The sequence below is a fragment of the Pundamilia nyererei genome, unplaced genomic scaffold (genome assembly GCF_000239375.1).
Source record: "Pundamilia nyererei isolate P.nyererei 1_Seehausen unplaced genomic scaffold, PunNye1.0 scaffold00075, whole genome shotgun sequence".
NCBI lineage: Eukaryota > Metazoa > Chordata > Actinopteri > Cichliformes > Cichlidae > Pundamilia > Pundamilia nyererei.
In genome coordinates, this window is record NW_005187476.1 from 61,428 (window position 1) to 79,074 (window position 17,647).

At 39.4% G+C, this 17,647-nt stretch overlaps 2 protein-coding genes across 2 annotated transcripts in view; both read right to left on the reverse strand.

Annotated features, from left to right (window-relative positions):
* Positions 1 to 13,434, reverse strand: part of LOC102207887 (rho GDP-dissociation inhibitor 1-like) — a 17,948-nt gene extending 4,514 nt beyond the window's left edge. The window contains exons 1-3 of the mRNA XM_005737318.2: positions 13,297 to 13,434; positions 5,162 to 5,350; positions 4,335 to 4,418 (exon numbers count right to left, since the gene is read on the reverse strand). Of these exons, the coding sequence (XP_005737375.1) occupies positions 4,335 to 4,418; positions 5,162 to 5,348 (271 nt within the window). The 5' untranslated portion in view covers positions 5,349 to 5,350; positions 13,297 to 13,434. The remainder of the gene's footprint in view (positions 1 to 4,334; positions 4,419 to 5,161; positions 5,351 to 13,296) is intronic.
* Positions 13,435 to 15,143: 1,709 nt separating this feature from the next.
* Positions 15,144 to 17,647, reverse strand: part of LOC102208165 (THO complex subunit 4) — a 3,098-nt gene continuing 594 nt past the window's right edge. The window contains exons 2-6 of the mRNA XM_005737319.2: positions 17,034 to 17,207; positions 16,806 to 16,953; positions 16,623 to 16,689; positions 16,166 to 16,346; positions 15,144 to 16,060 (exon numbers count right to left, since the gene is read on the reverse strand). Coding sequence (XP_005737376.1) covers positions 16,040 to 16,060; positions 16,166 to 16,346; positions 16,623 to 16,689; positions 16,806 to 16,953; positions 17,034 to 17,207 — 591 coding nt within the window. The 3' untranslated portion in view covers positions 15,144 to 16,039. The remainder of the gene's footprint in view (positions 16,061 to 16,165; positions 16,347 to 16,622; positions 16,690 to 16,805; positions 16,954 to 17,033; positions 17,208 to 17,647) is intronic.

Here is a 17,647-nt window from a genome sequence, read left to right on the forward strand (position 1 = left end):
CAATACCACTGTCATCAGCTGCAGTCCAAGATGAGACTTACTGGAGAGGCAGCTGAATATATGATTTCTCACAAATAAATTATTGAGTAAAACATTTGCACAGGAAAGCTGGTAAAAAGCGAGAGCTAGACAGTCTGCAGGGCACAGAGCTGTTAGGACATCAGATTTCACTTCACAGTGACTTTGTTTGTTATTGTCTCTTTTGGCAAAAATGAATTTAAAAATAAATTTAAAACACAAATGCATGAAGGTGTAAACATCAATAAATCATATAAAATCAAAAAGGTAAAATTACACAATTATCTAAAGTACTGAGTTTTTATTAACTGACACAATGTTGATATTTCACAGCTGTACTGAGCGCACAGTTACCACCAAAGTACTTGTTACGCTGTGAGAGTCACACACACGTCTTTACCCTCATGTTTCAATCTTAAAGATTCACTGAACACATGTTATCGTAGCTCCTGGAACCATCCACTAACATCGTCTCACTCTGTAGACCTCAAACATTACTGTGAGATAACGAGGTGTTAATTATAATGCAGATCGTCTCTTTTAGATCACGATCGTGAGGTGAAGCTCACGAGTACAAACTGAGCTGCTTCTATTCTGAGCACTCGCACACTGCTCCATACAGTGAGCTCACACTTTAGCCTCTAAGCTTTTATTTTACATCTACTTTACATTCTGGCAAGCTGGAACTAAAACAGTGTATGACCTTAGATTTTAGTACCGAGCTGCTGACTGTGACTGTATCGGTTTATATTAAAAAGAAATAAAAACGAGTGGATCAAACTTGGAGGTTAATCGACCATAAACAATTTAAAACTGCTTTTAATTAGACGTCAGGCTGTTTCACCAAAACAGGATGAAAACGTCACCAAAGCATCTTGTCTTTTGTTTTAAACGATGTGCAACTTCTACCTTTACAGCAGCACCTTCTTTTGTCATCTACCCCTTCCTGAAAGCACAAACCCAGCAGCTGACTGGTCAGATGTTGTTAGCAATGTTCCCCACAGAGTGACATGACCCGAAAGCATTTACATGGAAACCACGATGGGAGCTCTTCAAATGATCCAAATACTGAGGAAAGCTGCTTCGGTGCTTCCTTTATTGCCTCCCTTAGCAGAGCAACACTGGCGAACGGTTCATGGCGAAAACACCATCTACTACTAACAGACAGTCTTGTTAAAAGCACAAGTTCCACTGGATCACTTCTCTAGATGGAAGTGTCCTAATGTCTTAACAAACATGCTTTGTTCCTGTATACACTCTGTTACTCTAGTACAGCAAACAAAGCTAAGATTAAAAATGTGCAGAACATAAGTGATTAAGAAAAGAGGCGACACAGGAGACATTTTTGGACAAGGAAAGCTTTTGGTCTAGAGAAAGTAAAGTTATTAGTTGTCATACTTCTACGCTACAAGCCTGTCACGCAAAACCTCACAATCCAACACCTGAATCAAACGCATATGAGGCTCAGTATCGTGCTCAAGGACACTACGTCAACTGGCAACTTAATAACTGACCTTCTGATTGGTACCCCTTAAAACCACCCACTAATCTGTAAACCACTAATTTAATTATATCTGAATTTAAAGGAAAACCTCTGCAAAATATTTTTTGGTTCAGTAATTTCTAGTTTGTTATTAATTACACTCTTAAATAATCCAGATTAAAACAGTTTCAGTTTTTTGCCTTAATCACGCCGCCCTGCGTGACACATTTACTTCCCTCCCTTTGTTTCCTACAATCAGTGAGTCCTCGGGACACTAAAATCCTCTGGCAGTCCCGTGGGAGCTGACTGCCATGCTGACCGTTGCTGCCCTGTTGTTCCCAGGCCTCTAAAAAAGGCTTTTAAACTGAGCTGTTTCTAGTATGTTCTTGCTGAGTAGAGTGTGTCCTCCTCTTCCTTTGAGTCCTCTTAAATCCAAGCTTCACAAGAAACCAACAACAAAGAAGGAAGTGAGCCCAAAGAGACTCAAACCTCTGCAGAAACTAAGAAATATTTTAAAGTTCAGAAAGTTAGTGTTCCAGTTTTATTTCCTGCTCCTGAAGTACAAAAACAGACAACTTACACTAATCTTTGCTTCTTCTGCTTTTCCTTCTTCGTCCTGCAAGCTTCTTTTTACCACAGTCTCTGTGATCACAGAAGTAAGAGTCTTATATTTTGGGCCAGTTTGTAAGTCAATTGAACCCGAAACTGTGAGGGCGCATTTTATCATCAACCTTAATAAACGTTTTGGTTCCTTGCATAAGAGGAGAAATGACTGTGCCATGAAACATCTTAAAAATATTAGTTTCAGGGACTTTTTATTGAAAAGCAAAACATGTTTTATCTCCAAATACAAACACAATGGGGACAATTCATTTTAACGTCTCCTGAGGGGGGGGGCACTTTTTGCCTTAACAGAGTTCAATTCAGTGTTTCTTAAGCCTGACAATATTCAGCTTTAAGGACAAACACACGAGCATAGCTGAGGGCTATCTGTGACTTTAAACTAGAATTAATGGCAGGATTTTTGAAAAAGTCACAATCAGCCAAACTGGACTGTTGTGCCTTTATTTACCGTGTGGACAGTCACAACTTTATCTGAGAAAGCAGTAAAAGCTGCAACGAGGAACAGGACAAAATGTCCTGGACTGATCCAAATCTAGGCCAGCTGGGCCCAAAGCTGCTCCAGAGGAGTGAGAAGATGCAGTTCAGACCTACAAGATTATAAAACTCTGGAATAATTTACATTAACTTTTAAATTAGTGCCACGAATTAAAAAACTAAATCCAGTCGCTGTAGTTTGTCCATTTCTCTCTGCTTCTGGGATGTGTCGGTAAATCTTATGGACATTTGTCTCAGCAGTTTGCTTCACAGGTGAGCTCATCACTCTGAATGAACTCGAGGATGCTCAATTATATCCTCTCATATTTACAATTATTTTGGTGCGGCTACTCAAGAAACTTGAAAATATCTTGCACATACTGAACTCAGCAGCAGATTCCTCTAACTTTAAACAAAATAAAAATTGAAAAAATAACTGAGGTGAGGATGTTGGCGGGACACAGAGTTATCCAGGTACTCCTTGAGTCACGCACAAATGTTTTTTTCACAGTGCCAACCACGATCGCTGCACATGCACATGGGTATGAAGAAGGTGCCCAGGCAGCTGGGAAATAGCAAACAACTGAAAACCTAAAGCAGCGGACCAGAAGAGACAAACCCGGAAACAAACATAACTGCGGGCCACTTATTAATAATCCTTCCCCAGGTTCCCCTACGGCAGCGGTCAGCAACCTTTAACACTCAAAGAGCCATTTGGACCCGGTTTCCACACAAAAGAAAACACTGGGAGCCGCAAATACTTTTTGACATCTAAAATGAAGTTAACACTGTATACATTGCTTTTTACCTTTATGCTTTGTGTGAATAACTAAGGTGTGTTGCTTATGAAATCCATGAAGTGCTACAGAGAAAATTACATTTAATTCATGTAATTAACACATTTTGAACTCTTAAAGAAATATAACAAAAGGAAAGGAAACTAAAATGAACCACGTAGCAAACAAAAACTGTTGTGATATATATATCGCCTTTGGGCGTTTGGAGCCTTGACCTGACTTTTAAAAAATAATTGGAAAAAAAAGCACTATGCTGCTGAAAAATGAAAAATAGGTATTTGCAAAATTCTGCCTAAATATGTATTTTACCTGGTTAATGTGTGTGGCGGGGCGTGGTCTACAGCGCCGCTGCAGGGTAGACGGACGCACCTGAGCGTCACCCGCAATCACGCCTCGCTGCCAAATCGGGGCTGTACGAAGTCACTTTATCTTTACGCAGGACAGTAAGTTGTCATCTGTGAGGTGTGAGCGGTGTTTGTTTTTAACATAGTTCATGGTGGAGAACAGCTGCTGACATAATGTGGATCCAAAGATCCATAACTGGCCTACCTGGGGTTGAAAGTCTCGATAAATGCACGGCGTTTCGGCGGGTACACCGGCTTCCGCAAGTGTGACGCTTATATTGAGCGATGAAAAAAATAATAGAATATAATTTTTTTTTTATATTTCAATATTACAATAATCTTCCAATTTAGAACTACAAGTTAAAAAAACTAACATAAAGAAAATATACTTCAGCTAAATACTTCTAATTTATTTTCCCAAACCACGCGGAGCCGCACTGTAAGAACTAAAGAGCCGCAGGTTGCCGACCCCTGGTCTACGGAAACCCGTAGGAAGGATCAACAGTTCCAATATGGCGCCATTAGTTATCAAATACTGAATGTTGGGGTTCAATCAGAAACTTCTACTTGATTTCTGCCTGAACACAGACTCACCACAGAGGTCCAGGACCAGCGGCTCAGGAGCACTATCACAGACCAAACTCATCCGGATCACCTGGACGTTGGGAACATTGGGATCTGAGACAAGACCAAAGAAACAGGTGATTCAGTACAGACGTAGCAAACATGCTAAACATGTGTCTCATACTACCCAGATTACTGCTGGCTGCTCCATAGTTTATATTCATAACTTTTATTTATCCTTAAAGACACTTTAACATCATTTTCACATGCAGTCTGCTAAACCCAGACATTTATAAGAGGTCTGCATGTGATGTAAAAATCAGCTACGTGTTTGAAGTGTTTGAACTCAGGGGAGCTGAAATCAGGACAGGCTGCTGTAGTTGGGACAGATTCTGCATTAATTACTCTTCAGTTTGTTCTCAGGCAACAATTCAAACTTTCTCCTCACAGCAGGAAGCGTACTGATCATCAGTGTTTGACAGACAACACTAGGCCACAGGTTACTATAAAGACATACAACTCCAGCTTAGTCCTGTTATTTTAATAAAATGCACAATGCATCAAACAGGATGTAACAGTTCAATGACAAACCGAAAACAACAAAAACATCTGCTTTATTGTAACACAGCACCACCTTCCTGCACTGTGATACCTACAGGGACCTCTTCTGTATTGTTGAAGCGGTGAACAAGAAACACATCAGAGTAATGGACTTTAATGTTTATCATTAAATCAAATAAACATATTTTTCTGTTTTTAATTAATCACTTCTAAAGAAAAACCGAGATGCAATTTGAACTGTGGATTTGCAGAACCGTTACACACACACACACACTCAGACACACACAGTGTATTACCAGCCTCAGAGATCCCAGAGCCAAGCAGGGCTTCCTTATATTTGCGTAGGCTTTCGTCATCCTTATCCAGCTCATGGATCTCCTTCACTGACTTCTGGGCTGGAGGTTTGTAGTTCACTGGCTCTGGCTCTTCATTTTCAGCGGCGATAGCTGCTAGCTGCTCCGTAGTCACGTCATCGTCAGCCATGTCTGGAGGGGGGAAAAAAATGTGAGTGACGGTATAGCGAGCATGGAAAGAAAGCAGGTGGGCAGACGTCCTATATTCTTACTAACACTTGTCTCTTGGGGAGGCAAGTGTTTTGTTGTAAACAAAAAGACAAACTCTGCTGTGTGTAGCATTTTATGTCATCTAATCTCACTTCTTTGAAGTAGTAATAATGAGAGGGGAGTCATGAACGAGGCGTCAAGCATCCCATGATGCAGTTATTTAGGTCAGATGAAAACAACTGTGTTCCCCTGGCATGGATGACATGAGTCTGGTCTTTTTCACCTCTATTACATTCAACCAAGCAACAGCTTCACAGCAGTGTACACCGCAGTCGTGTATATTTGGTTTTCTCAGCGATGTTATCAGGGAAGAGTTTCAAGGATAACAAGAACAAGGAATAACATTTGTTTTGTCCTCATAAACCTCCAAATAAGGAAGCCATCTCATTTATGTCAGGAAAGCAAGATGATCGAGTTAACCTGATGCAGAGACAATGGGTTTGTGTTTCATTTGCACAGAAACTAACTGTGTTCCCGTTTTAAGGAGGCTAATGCCCAAAAACTTTCCACTGCTCAAACGCACAGTGTAACAAAAGCAGGAAGAGCTGTGCTTGGACCGAGAGTCTTAAAGCTCACATTAAAGCCCCCCTCCCAACCTAAACCTAAAGGACAGCTCTGCACACAACGAACTCTCAGTAATGTGGAAAAACCAGCAGAGAGAATTCAGGACGTAAACTCTCTTTGCTCAGATGCAGTGACTCTACTGCTTCACAGGGCTGCTCCATTATGACAAAAAACATCCATGCCTAGACTAGACATTTAAAAGAATGTCAAGCGCATGAATGGAGCCATTTGAGGTGGTCTGGGCATCTGAACAGGACGCCTCCTGGACAACTCCAACTTCGAGAGGTGTTTCGGAGACACAGGAGGAGATTTTAAGAAACAAGATGTATTTACTGAACTTAGAATATTTTACAGGGGATTTTCTTAGGATTTATGTACAATTTCAATAAAATGTTTTATTTAATAAATAGATAAATGTAAAAAATAAAGGGGTACACAGCTGTGGTGGAGGACGTACAAGGTTATGACATGGGGAGTACTCTTAAGGGAAACTGCTGGTCCCTGCCAGCCTGCAGCTTGTACTGCAGGATGTTTGTGGTAGATATTGGAGCTGCCCACCTCAGAAGCCCTGCAGCAACAGCCACAAACTCAGTGATAGCAAACAGTTAAGAGTTTGGGTGAGGGATGCTGGCAGGTGTACTCGTTTGTCTTTCTTCTAGAACATGTTCGCCTATGGAAACTTCGTTAGTTTTTCTCCTTCTAGGCAGACCAGGTTTTTCCATCATCTTGGTCAAAGCTGAACACGAGCGAGTCCGAGCTTTCAGGGAGGGGCGAAAGCTCACTGCTGTACAGGAAAAGGACCAAAACAGAGCCGATGTGTTTCCTCTGACTATAAAAGTGAAATAATGTCAACATGCACGCTAGAAAGATCTGCTGCACCATGATCGTTTTAGTCACTATACTCTTGATTTTTTTATAATCCGTTCTTATTTATTAGGTGATATTTAACTAGGCTGGACATTTTTCACAACTGGTAAAAAAATTAACTGCTAAGTCAACATCACTGTAATCTGCTTCGGTTAGTTCAACAATACAGCAAACGTAGCTGTGAACTAATTGTACCTCCATCTCCACCCAGCAGTGCTCAGCCAGCAGTGTTTAATACCTCCATGACATTCGTTTACATTTCAGCAGCACCAGATGGATTAAACGCTTCGAGTCTCCAGCCTCAGATGCAACACTGTGTAAACTGTAGCTGTAACTAAAAGACTGGAAGTTTGAAAAGAACTGTGGATAATGCAAATGTCCCAAATAATTTTAGTGATTAGTGATTTTTGTGATACAAATCGTAAGTTTGAGTTTGTCTGCATATCTCTCTCTTCTCTTATGAACTGCCTAAACTAGCAGGCATCATAGAAATGTCTATAAGCAGCACAGACGTGAACTATGCGAGGAGCCGCAGCCATAAACATGCCTGAGCAGGAGCCAAAATCCTGCTTCAATTTTCCGCTTTTCTATTCCTTACAAATGCACCATTATATATACACAATTTCTTGCACCTGAAGGAACCAAAATTGTGTGACTAAAGTAAGACTTCAAGAACTTCTTCAAAATGTGATTATTAGCTGCTGGTTGCACAAATTCTCCTTAATCAAGCAGAGCCTTTAAACACCAAACTTTTACTTTGGTCAAGTTTCTCTTGTGACTTCAGATATACCTTCCACTCAATAAAAATAAAATGCATTATTAGAGCCATGTACAATGATAAAAAATAACTGTTTTTTTTTTTTAAATGCAATCTTCATTTGAGTTCATGTTTTGCATAACTAAATTGCAGATTTAACTGAGGTCAAATTTAGATCACGGTTACTCGACGAGGAGTGAAACTCCTGGCATTAACTCTTAGTTTTTTATTTATATTTTTGGTTTGCATGGTCTCCCTGTTACGAAATTTCTTAAAGCTAAATATTTTTCCCACTGAGCACCGTGCAAGTACATCAGTCTTTTACTGGTAGCTTTTAGATTTTATTGTCTCACAAAAGGCTAATTTAATCCCTTTATACACTGCTATCTTATTCTGTGAGACCATATAATAATTTATTACTAGGCAAGCTCCATTTACTTTATTCTCCAAAGTTTGGTCAATCGGGCAACACAGAAAGTGATCATTCTGACACAGTTTTACGCAAAGTGTGACCCTAAAGAGCCGTGCTGATGGGCAATCAGCAGTTTTTTTCATAATGTGGAAAACTGATGTGTTATTTTTCTTCAGCTCACTTTAAGTACACACTAAATGTGTACTTAAACTTCGTGACACTGAGGCTCTGTTTAATCAGAAGGTCAGTGGATTGATTTCCTCCAGTCCATCTGATACCGAACCTCGAGTTGACCCCGATGCATCCATCGGAAGGTCAGAAGGTGTATGAATGTGTGTGTGTGATTAGGTGAATGAGGCATTTTGAGTGCACAAATTAAGCAGAAAGATGCGATGAGTACCAGTCCATTCACCATTGTAGAGAAAGGGAAACAATATACAACTGTCCACTTTAGCTCATACTGGGCTGTATGTGTCCCACCTAAAATAAATTGGCCATCACTGATTTTGACCTTGAGCTGTCAACCAAAACTCAAGTGAATAAATTTTAGGATATTCACTTTGTATTGTTACTAATAAAAGCACAAATGTACCACTGCCTGCTCAGCCGCTTTTTCTCCACAAAGTGAGGAAATAAAATATTTATATTTAACCTAATATGATTAAATTTGGACAACTGAAGATGTGTTCATGAGGAGTAAGGACACCTGTAACGTCAATACCTCACGGGATTAGCACAGGTCTGAAATATGGAACAGTCACATTTTCAGATAGTAGAAGTTACCTTTCAAATGAACTATCGTGCATGCGTTTAAGCACTACGGTTCTCCTGTCACAAGCTTTTCCATTTGAGCAAACATACAATAAAAAGGTTAAAAATTTAATTTCTGGTAAGCTCATAAATGTATTTTAGATTTAAATAAATTTGTATAATAATATTATTATTTGAGGAAAGCTGAAAAAAATCCCATGTTTTATGAATTGTAAAAAAAAAGTATCCTCGTGTGTTTTCACTTTCAACAGTTCACGTGTTCTCACAGGACATGATGTAAGAAGTTAATAAAAGTGATATTAAGAAGACTCCCCTTGTGCTGTCATGCCAAATATTAACATTAGGACATTTCATGAGTGGACTAGAACCCAGTTTGACAGACTCGCCCCACACAGCCTTCAGCAGGCTCGCAAACAGGACGGGAAGCTTAAAGAAACTTCAATTTCACAAACAGAGGAAGCATGCGGGAGCCTGAAGCCTCATCAGTGCACTGTGTCACTAACATTTACATCCTCTGTTTGGTGTTGGGTTCTTTTGGGTTCATCTATTTTTGTATCAAACACTAAGAACAACAACCTGCAGGGCAACAGCCAATCCAGACTGTTACCCCTGCCGGCCTCATGCAAACATTAATAACAAATACAGAATTTAATAGAGACATGGAGGTTTCTGCCTGCTGTCATTTTGAGCAGCAATATAATTTAAATTACGGCGACTGGTGCTACCCCTTTGTTGCCTTGTTCTTAGGTTATCGCATTCACAAGATTTTCAGAAAACTTGACCTCTGACCTTCAGGTTGAGTTCCCTGAGATATGCAGATAGATAATTCCTATAGTAATAATTTGAAGCTCCGAGGTTGCCTCATTCTCGAGTTATCGCATTCCAATCTTAGGTGTTCGTACTGGCCGCCCGCACGGCAGGGAGACAACAATACCCTGCAAACAACAATGTTTTGCACATGGACGATGATGTCAGGGATCAACGATGGTCAAGGTTAATGTTTGTTGTGCATTTTTGTGCATGTTAGTCAGCGACCGTGTGCGTGTGTATGTGTCTGTCTGTTTAATGCCGTCTGTAATTGCTTTTTAAAGAATCATCATGATGTTACAACATGTTCAGAACCTGCCGACGGCTTACTTAATAATAATTTACTATCCAAACTAACAGCCCCACGTCAGTGCTTAAAGTTTTGCGGACCCCATGCATGCTTTTACTGACCTGCAAGATAAAAAAAAAAAAAACAACAACTTTTATTTGTTTTTGTTTTTTAACTATAAATAAAATTTAATTTAATGTGTATGACATTATTTATGTTTTATAATCATCTAAATCTGAAAAACAATGTTACAAAAGCCTTGAAATAAATCTAGTCTAGTACACCCTGGGCTGCTGCCAGTTTAATTGAGTTAACAGTTAATCTGCATAAATAGGCTTTTATTCTAACTTCTCTAGCTTTAACGTGGATTTTTCTCTGTGTAAGGAAAACGGTGGCGTATGCGAGGAGCTGAAAGTTTGCTTTAAGTCATGTTTGAACTGGTTGTTGATGTGGATAGACGAAGGACTCACACCAGCTGTTTATCAGAAAGGTTTTAATAGTTTTGGACGAGACAAACATGTTTTTTTTTCACTGCAGCTGAGTTCACTTTCTCGGTAACAACGCCACCTCCCCGCTTTTCACCACGTGTCTGTAGACAGACTGTGGCTCCACGTTAAACTGTGACAGCATCATCTCCACAGCTGCTGTTGTGTTTTCCGTCTTTTTGCTGAGAAATGTAGGAACTACCTGGCGTGAATCTTCGAATACTCCACGTCACTATTTCATGTCTATTTTAGTCACAAATGTGGATGAAATGCTTACAAATCACTGAAGCAAAGAAGTTACATTGAGGATTTTTTTTGTAATCAAGTGGTTTGCATTAATCAATAAATACGGAAAATTTTCCTCAAATACTAACATATAAAAAAAATCTGAGCCTGACCTACACAAGAACTGGGAATATAAAATGTCTTGTAGGAGCAGTCGAAAATAAGTGAGCCAAACTCTTCTCAGCTTTGAGGTGATCATCTTAAGCGACTACCAATGTGAGTGAATTATACCACTGATTGATTTATCACTGGGTGGTAAATACATTAGTGGGTTACCTAAGCAACCAGAGTCTGCTATGTCCACCAATGCAACCAACAATCTGGACACAATGAGCAAATATATGTGAACCGGGCTTCATAGCTGCTACTATATAACCATTTATTATAAAATAAATATCTTCTGACAACTTCTTTCTTTACAGCTTTTGTAGGGTTGGAAATACAGACTCACCTTCTTGTATTAGTCATGTGTAATTTATTTGCCAAAGAGAAATTATAAAATATATTAAATTATATCTTGTTATTCGTCTTTTGCATTTATTGAATTTCTTTCTTTTCTCATCCACTGGGCTTTTTAAGTAGTTAAATATGTTACGTTAGTGGACCAATAGTAGCACTGAGGAGAGAATGATTATGGGGACCTGCATTGACACACCTTACCAAATCTGTCAACATTCCTGCTTTTCCCAGTTTCTCCCATATTTTAGGACCATCCACAATCGTGTTTTCCATGTTTATCTAATATTGCACAAGCTGCCAGACTGTCTATGAAACAGTCCACGCATAGCATAAAAACTGCATGCTATTTCAGCACATCTGTCATTGGTCCAATCTCAGCGCAGAAAAACCAGGTAAGGGTTAAACAAACTAACTGCTACCTTAGCTGTTTGACTATTTTAAGTCTCTTTAGTGCGAAAATTCAGTAAAGAGCGACATAGTTGGCTCTTCAGACGTGCTTAGCAGGGAATTATTAAATTTGGTACAGTTAGAAAGAAATTAAATCAAACTGAGCTTTATAAAACATTAAGTTAGTCGTTAACAACGTATAAATGAAACAGTAAAAACAAAAATGACACCCTCTTTCAACCAAAGTAGTGTCACCAAAACTATTTCACACTTCACTGGCTTCCTCCTGGTTATGCTAACTTAATAAATCAAAGTTATACCGTGTCATCAAAACAGTTTCTCATATCACAGTCAGGTGAATATGCAAACTGAAAGTCTCCAGATCTCCAGAAAGTCTTATAATTTCCAAATGTTGCAGCATTTCCTTTTGTATGATCTGAGAAGATCTGAGCTCCTGTATCAATTCGACATCACTGAAATAGCGGTACACTCATGTTCAATCCAGCCATGATGCACGCCATACACAAGCCAACAGTTTGTTAACAGCTGAAAGGGACTCCAGCTACATTCAAGAACAGCAAAGAGGGGGAATGAGATGCTCCAAGGGAGTAGCTGTGTTTGCTTCTTTAAAAAAGAGAAAGACTTTCGCTGTGGGGGCGTGAGTTTATTTCTCTGCTGTGAAAACGTTAACGCCAACAAGTAAAAAGTCAACAAACCGGCGCCAAAGTGCCATTACATCTATCTGACCTTCATAACGGGCAGCCTGTTAATGAGTAACTCCATGTGCAAAGAATTTAAGTTTTGTTAAAGTGTAATAGAGGCTAACAGATGATTATTTATTATTTAGGTTCATTATCAAATCATTTCACACTCTATACACACCTGACAGAAGAATGAACCTATATAAACCTATATAAAGGCTCACTTATAAAATAATAAGAAATAATAATAATAATACTCTAATATATCATGTAATCGCTAAATCGTATACATTTTTGTTCATAAACTAGCTCTTGGAAGGTCTGACTGTCATTTTGTCGTTTGTAATCTAGATAAATCTAATCCCAGATGAACAGAGTAACAATAACATATATTAAAAACAAAGTGTAACTTTTCTTTTTGTGGGGCTTTTTTAACGTATTGATCTCTAACTAACACACAGAATTAATAGTTCGTTGGTCAAAGTGCGTTATTGTTTGCCTTAGGCAGGCATATAAACACAAAGACTTTCAGAGTTTCCTATATTTATTTTTTCTGCATTAAATTAAATTAAAAACAAAACAGCTCTTTCAATGAAATTTAATGAACGCATGTTTATTTTAAAGATAATATCACGGATCTTTGCAAATTTTCCTCAATTATGTATTATCCGCGAAAAACCCCAGATGAACCGCAGCTGCCATGGTGATAAAATAGTAAATATATCTGTCATTATTAGCCGGGTAACAAACCTCCTTTTGACAGCACATCAGTTTACTCACGCCACTGGTTCATTAGCCTGAACGATTAAACTCATTAATACTGAACAATGTGGCTCAACTTTTCCTGCCGCCGACCCCCCCTCTCACACAGGGTGGGACTGAGGAGCGAGACAAGTGGCTAGCTCGTTAACCGCTGGGAACAATTCAGCCGAGCTAACCGGAGCCTGCAGCTAACATTAGCATGACAAGTTATCATCAGCTGACGGGAGCGGGCGCGACAACGGAGCGGCTTCACGGACGCGCGCCGGTTATGGTTGCTCTAGAGAGGGCGTTAGAAGCTGTCCTCGAAGCTGGAGACGCTTACCTTTAAATTAAACGCAGTAGTGTTTTCAGGAGCCTTTGCAGTAAGTGCGTTCGTTGCTCTCTGGGCTCTCCTGCAAGTATGGCGAACAAGGGGACGGCGCCGCCCCGTGCGCCGCCCGCGCGTCACGTTCCCGGGAGCGGGTCCGCGGCGCGCACGCCCTACGTAGGTGACGCGCTTAACAGCTTGTGTTTAGTTTTGGGTTCAGTGGGATAGTTTCGCTCTGCTGTCACACTTTGTACTGTGATAAAAGGTACAGAGGATAACGGGACATATTTAAAACTGACTTGTGTATTTAAAAAAACACTGATTGCTTCTAATACTTATTTGTAAAACCCCTTGAAGTACATGTTTGTTTGTCTGATTTAAAATCTTTTGTGTGTGCAGAGGCAAATTCTTACAAAACCTACACCTTCTGATAATTTTTCTTTTTTCTTTTTTCTTTCTTAAGAAAGTTCTCACTGGACACTACTATGCAGTTCCTGTGAACAACTAAGTACACCCCAATAATCATTTCTGTATGACTTTATCAGTCTCTTGTCATTGTGAAAGAATTTCAGCTCTCTCTTCCTTACAGCGCTGATTCAGTTCATTGAGGTTTGTGGGCATTTGTTTGTGTACAGCGCTCTTAAAGTTCCCACCACAGCATTTAAATCGGGTTGAGGTCTCGTCTCTGCAACACCTTGATTCTTTTCTTTTTCAGTCTTTCTGTTCCTGTTTTGCTTGTTGTTCTCCTCTTACATGGCCCAGCTTTGGGAAGCTTTAGGTGTCAGACAGATGGAGTCGCCTATACAAAAGTTACACATTTACTTATACTTATTTACCATTTACCATTTACTTATACTGGAATGTCATCTGAATGACTGCGTGGCGTCTAGGTGCTGTGGCTACAAAGCAATAATTTTTCTTAATCATATATAATATGTGGCACGGGTGTAATGAGCCATAACTTCAACCTAAATCTTTTTTATTACCAATTTATGTGTTCTTTCCATCTAATTCAATTAGTTGTTTTCTGTTTCTTTGTTTTTTTCTGGCCCTTTCCTGGTCTCTTTGCTAATGGCCAAAAATAAAAGCCATTATTATTTATTAATAACCAAGGACCAGTGCCTCGGGGAACTGACTGCAAACACTGTTGCCTTAAGTCTTCAGTGAGGCAGGGACCGGCATCCCCGTGTGGATCATTATCGCACAACTGCAGTTGAAAGATGCAGAAGTTGTAAAGCCAATGGCCTTAAAACTAGTTATCAGTTACATCAATTCTATAACATTCTGGAAGCCAGTGTTCAAATGCAAAAACGAGTGCAGGAAGTAAAAAGGCTTTTGCAGTAGTCTAGACATGAAGAAATACAAGTCTTGTCTTGAAATCTGTTTACATTTTTATAAAATTATAAGATAAAACATGACTACATTAGTTTCACTGTGTGATGCTGAAAGTTATCAGTTAGAGCTACGAATTATCGAGTAATTCGAATAACTCGATTATAAAAAATTCTTAATACAAATTCTTTGTTTCGATGCTGCTTAAGGCACGGCTCATACCACTGTCGCTATGGAAATGTGAAACATTTGTGATTTAAAAACAGACCTGAAATGGTACTCAGGAGCAATGTTAACCCCACACACACTGATAACACAACAGCAGCAGTGAGGATGACACTGGTGCAGTTTGCACACACGCTGCGAAGAGCAGCTGAGCTGAGGTGGAGCGAGAGAAAACGTGTTTCTAGTGTCCAAAACAGCAGCTCTGTAATCAGCAATAAAAGCTTTACTGGGAAGTAAAGGTAAACTTCATATACATATTTTATTGACTTTGACCTTCTGAATGTACCTCAAGTTATTTATGCATTTTTTACTTGTGTTTTTATTTAAATTTCATTTATTTGCACATTAATACAAAGGGTTTAGTTGTCTTTCTTGACAAACGTTTTCATTAAAACATTGCAAGGAGTTCATTTTGAAAAACCTGCACCGCCCTCCTTTGTATATTTAGTATTGCTCATTAGAGAAAAGTATTTCCTATCCAATTACTTGATTAAATAACCGAGATTACTCAATTTCTAAGATAATCGGTTGCTGCAGCCCTAATATCAATTCAGATACTGAACATATGAGAGACACCACCAAGAAGACGGAGCAAAGACAATATGAAGAGGTACAAGCAGCAAGATCAAGATGTTGATCTTGTATGAGGAAGAGTACCAATGGTAGAGACTTCTCAGGTAATTCATTGTGTGGTGCTTTGAGAATGCACCATTACAAAGACAAAGGCTTTAGTTTAACATGGTTTCAGTAGTTGGCCTGAACATGGCCAGTCTGAGGAATCCAAGAAGACGAGAGACGTTTTTCTAAAGATGACTCAATATCATGAATTTATGTACAAAATCCTTTGAACGTGTCCATGTGTCAAATATACAGTACTGAGTGACAGAACCAGTGTACATTAAAATGCAACTTTTTTTGTTTTTAAATTTATATTCAGAAGTCTGTCATTCAACCATGTTTATACAAAAAAAAAAAAAGAGAACAAAGATTCTCATTACAGGTTTAAGGCAACAACAGTTCCTGAATCCTGATAACATGGTTTTATGGTTATAAAAAGAGAAAATTTGAAAATAACACCCAAAACAAAAAAAATGGTCCATACAAAATGTCTTTAAAACACAAGGGTCTGATCCATCACATCTGATTAGCCAAAATAAAAAAATGATAAAAGGAACGGGAGCATCATCCCATCAGAGTCCTTTTAACTGGTGTCCATCTTACACTAAGATGAAGAAAAAAAGAAGAAGAAGAAACCGATTAGAAAATTGTGTTCACAGTATTATCCAAATAATTAATGAAACTGATTTTATGCAGCCTGATTACATACCTCAGCATTATAGGCATCCAACTGGGCATCAAGTTCCTCTGCAGAAAGCTGGGGTCTGTTTCCTCCTCCCCTCCCGCGGCCTCTAAAACCTCCACCGCCACCGCCGCCTCCACCACCACCTCCTCGCCGCCTTTCAACCCTGGGCTGACCGAGCCTAGTCCGATCAAAACCTTTGTTTGAGCTGCAAACAATAAAAAGAAAGAGGGTTACTCCAGAGAACCTGTAAAAGCCTAACAAGCTCCCCCCACCCAGATAAATGGAAGAAAATTAATGGAATTTGTTGTCGATTTTGCAATAAATCATTTATCAAATCTCAAAATCCGTGTAATACATAAATTGATTTATTTTTTTTTACTGCGTAACATCGTAACCCATTTTCAATGCCTATGTCATCACATTAACCCATCAACCTTGATTTACAACCCCAGATCCTTTTTTTAAAAACAAAAAAACATACCTTTGTGTATTCTGTGTGTTCTGTGTGTCGAATTCTGAAGTGGCTTGTTGGATTTTCATAGGGCGGCCTGGCAGGAAAAATAAAAAATAAAAATAACAGAAGTATAAATTTAGTTAGTTACCATTAACAACACCCATGTGCACACGCCTAAACAAGAGAACAAGCATGGGAACAAATCCTCACCATCAAGCGGTACGCCGTTATAGTGCTTCATGGCTTTCAGTGCATCTGCCTTATTTACAAAGTGGACGTCTGCAGTTCCTTTACTGCGACCAGACCGATCATAGTGTATAGATGCCTTCTTCAACGCTCCGAACTCAGCAAACAGCTCCTAAAAAGTAAAATCTGGAAAATCAGTGCCATTCCTCAGCATCCGAGGTGAGCAAAATAGATCTGAGCTTAGATAATTACCCTGATATCAGAATCAGAGACACCAAAGTCCAGATTGGAAATCAGCAGCTTGCTGCCGTTTCCTCCGCCATTTCCACCACTGTTTCCTCCGCCGTTTCCACCACTGTTTCCAGCACGTCCACCAACATGCTCCTCAAACATATCGTGCTGCCATTTATCAGGCAACTCTCTGGGCTGTGGAGACAAAAAAATGAAATACAGGCTTAGTTTGTGTTTTGTTCTAGGAAACTCAGAGCGCTACTATGATGGCTTAAAGCACTTGAATATTGAATGTCTGAAGGCTATTGAAAAATGTAATCTAATAACCAGTTTATGGTCATTACTCCCTATAAACATCACGGGAATCAGGCTAGAGGCATCATCCAGGTCTTCACAGGAGGAGTCCATTCAAAAGGGATGAGAGTCTTTCTTCAGTGCCTGAAAACACTCTTCTTTCCACAGAGGTGGTGACAGTAAGGCAGCGAGTTTCCACAGGTTGGAAAAAGCCCCATGTTAAGTATGCGGCCAAAAAAAATGAAGCAAAGGCCCCACTTTGAAGCAGTTTTGTCAGGAGGCAAAAAAAAATAGTTTGGTAGACAGGATTTCGGCTCTTTTTGCTCGAGCAGGCTATAAAA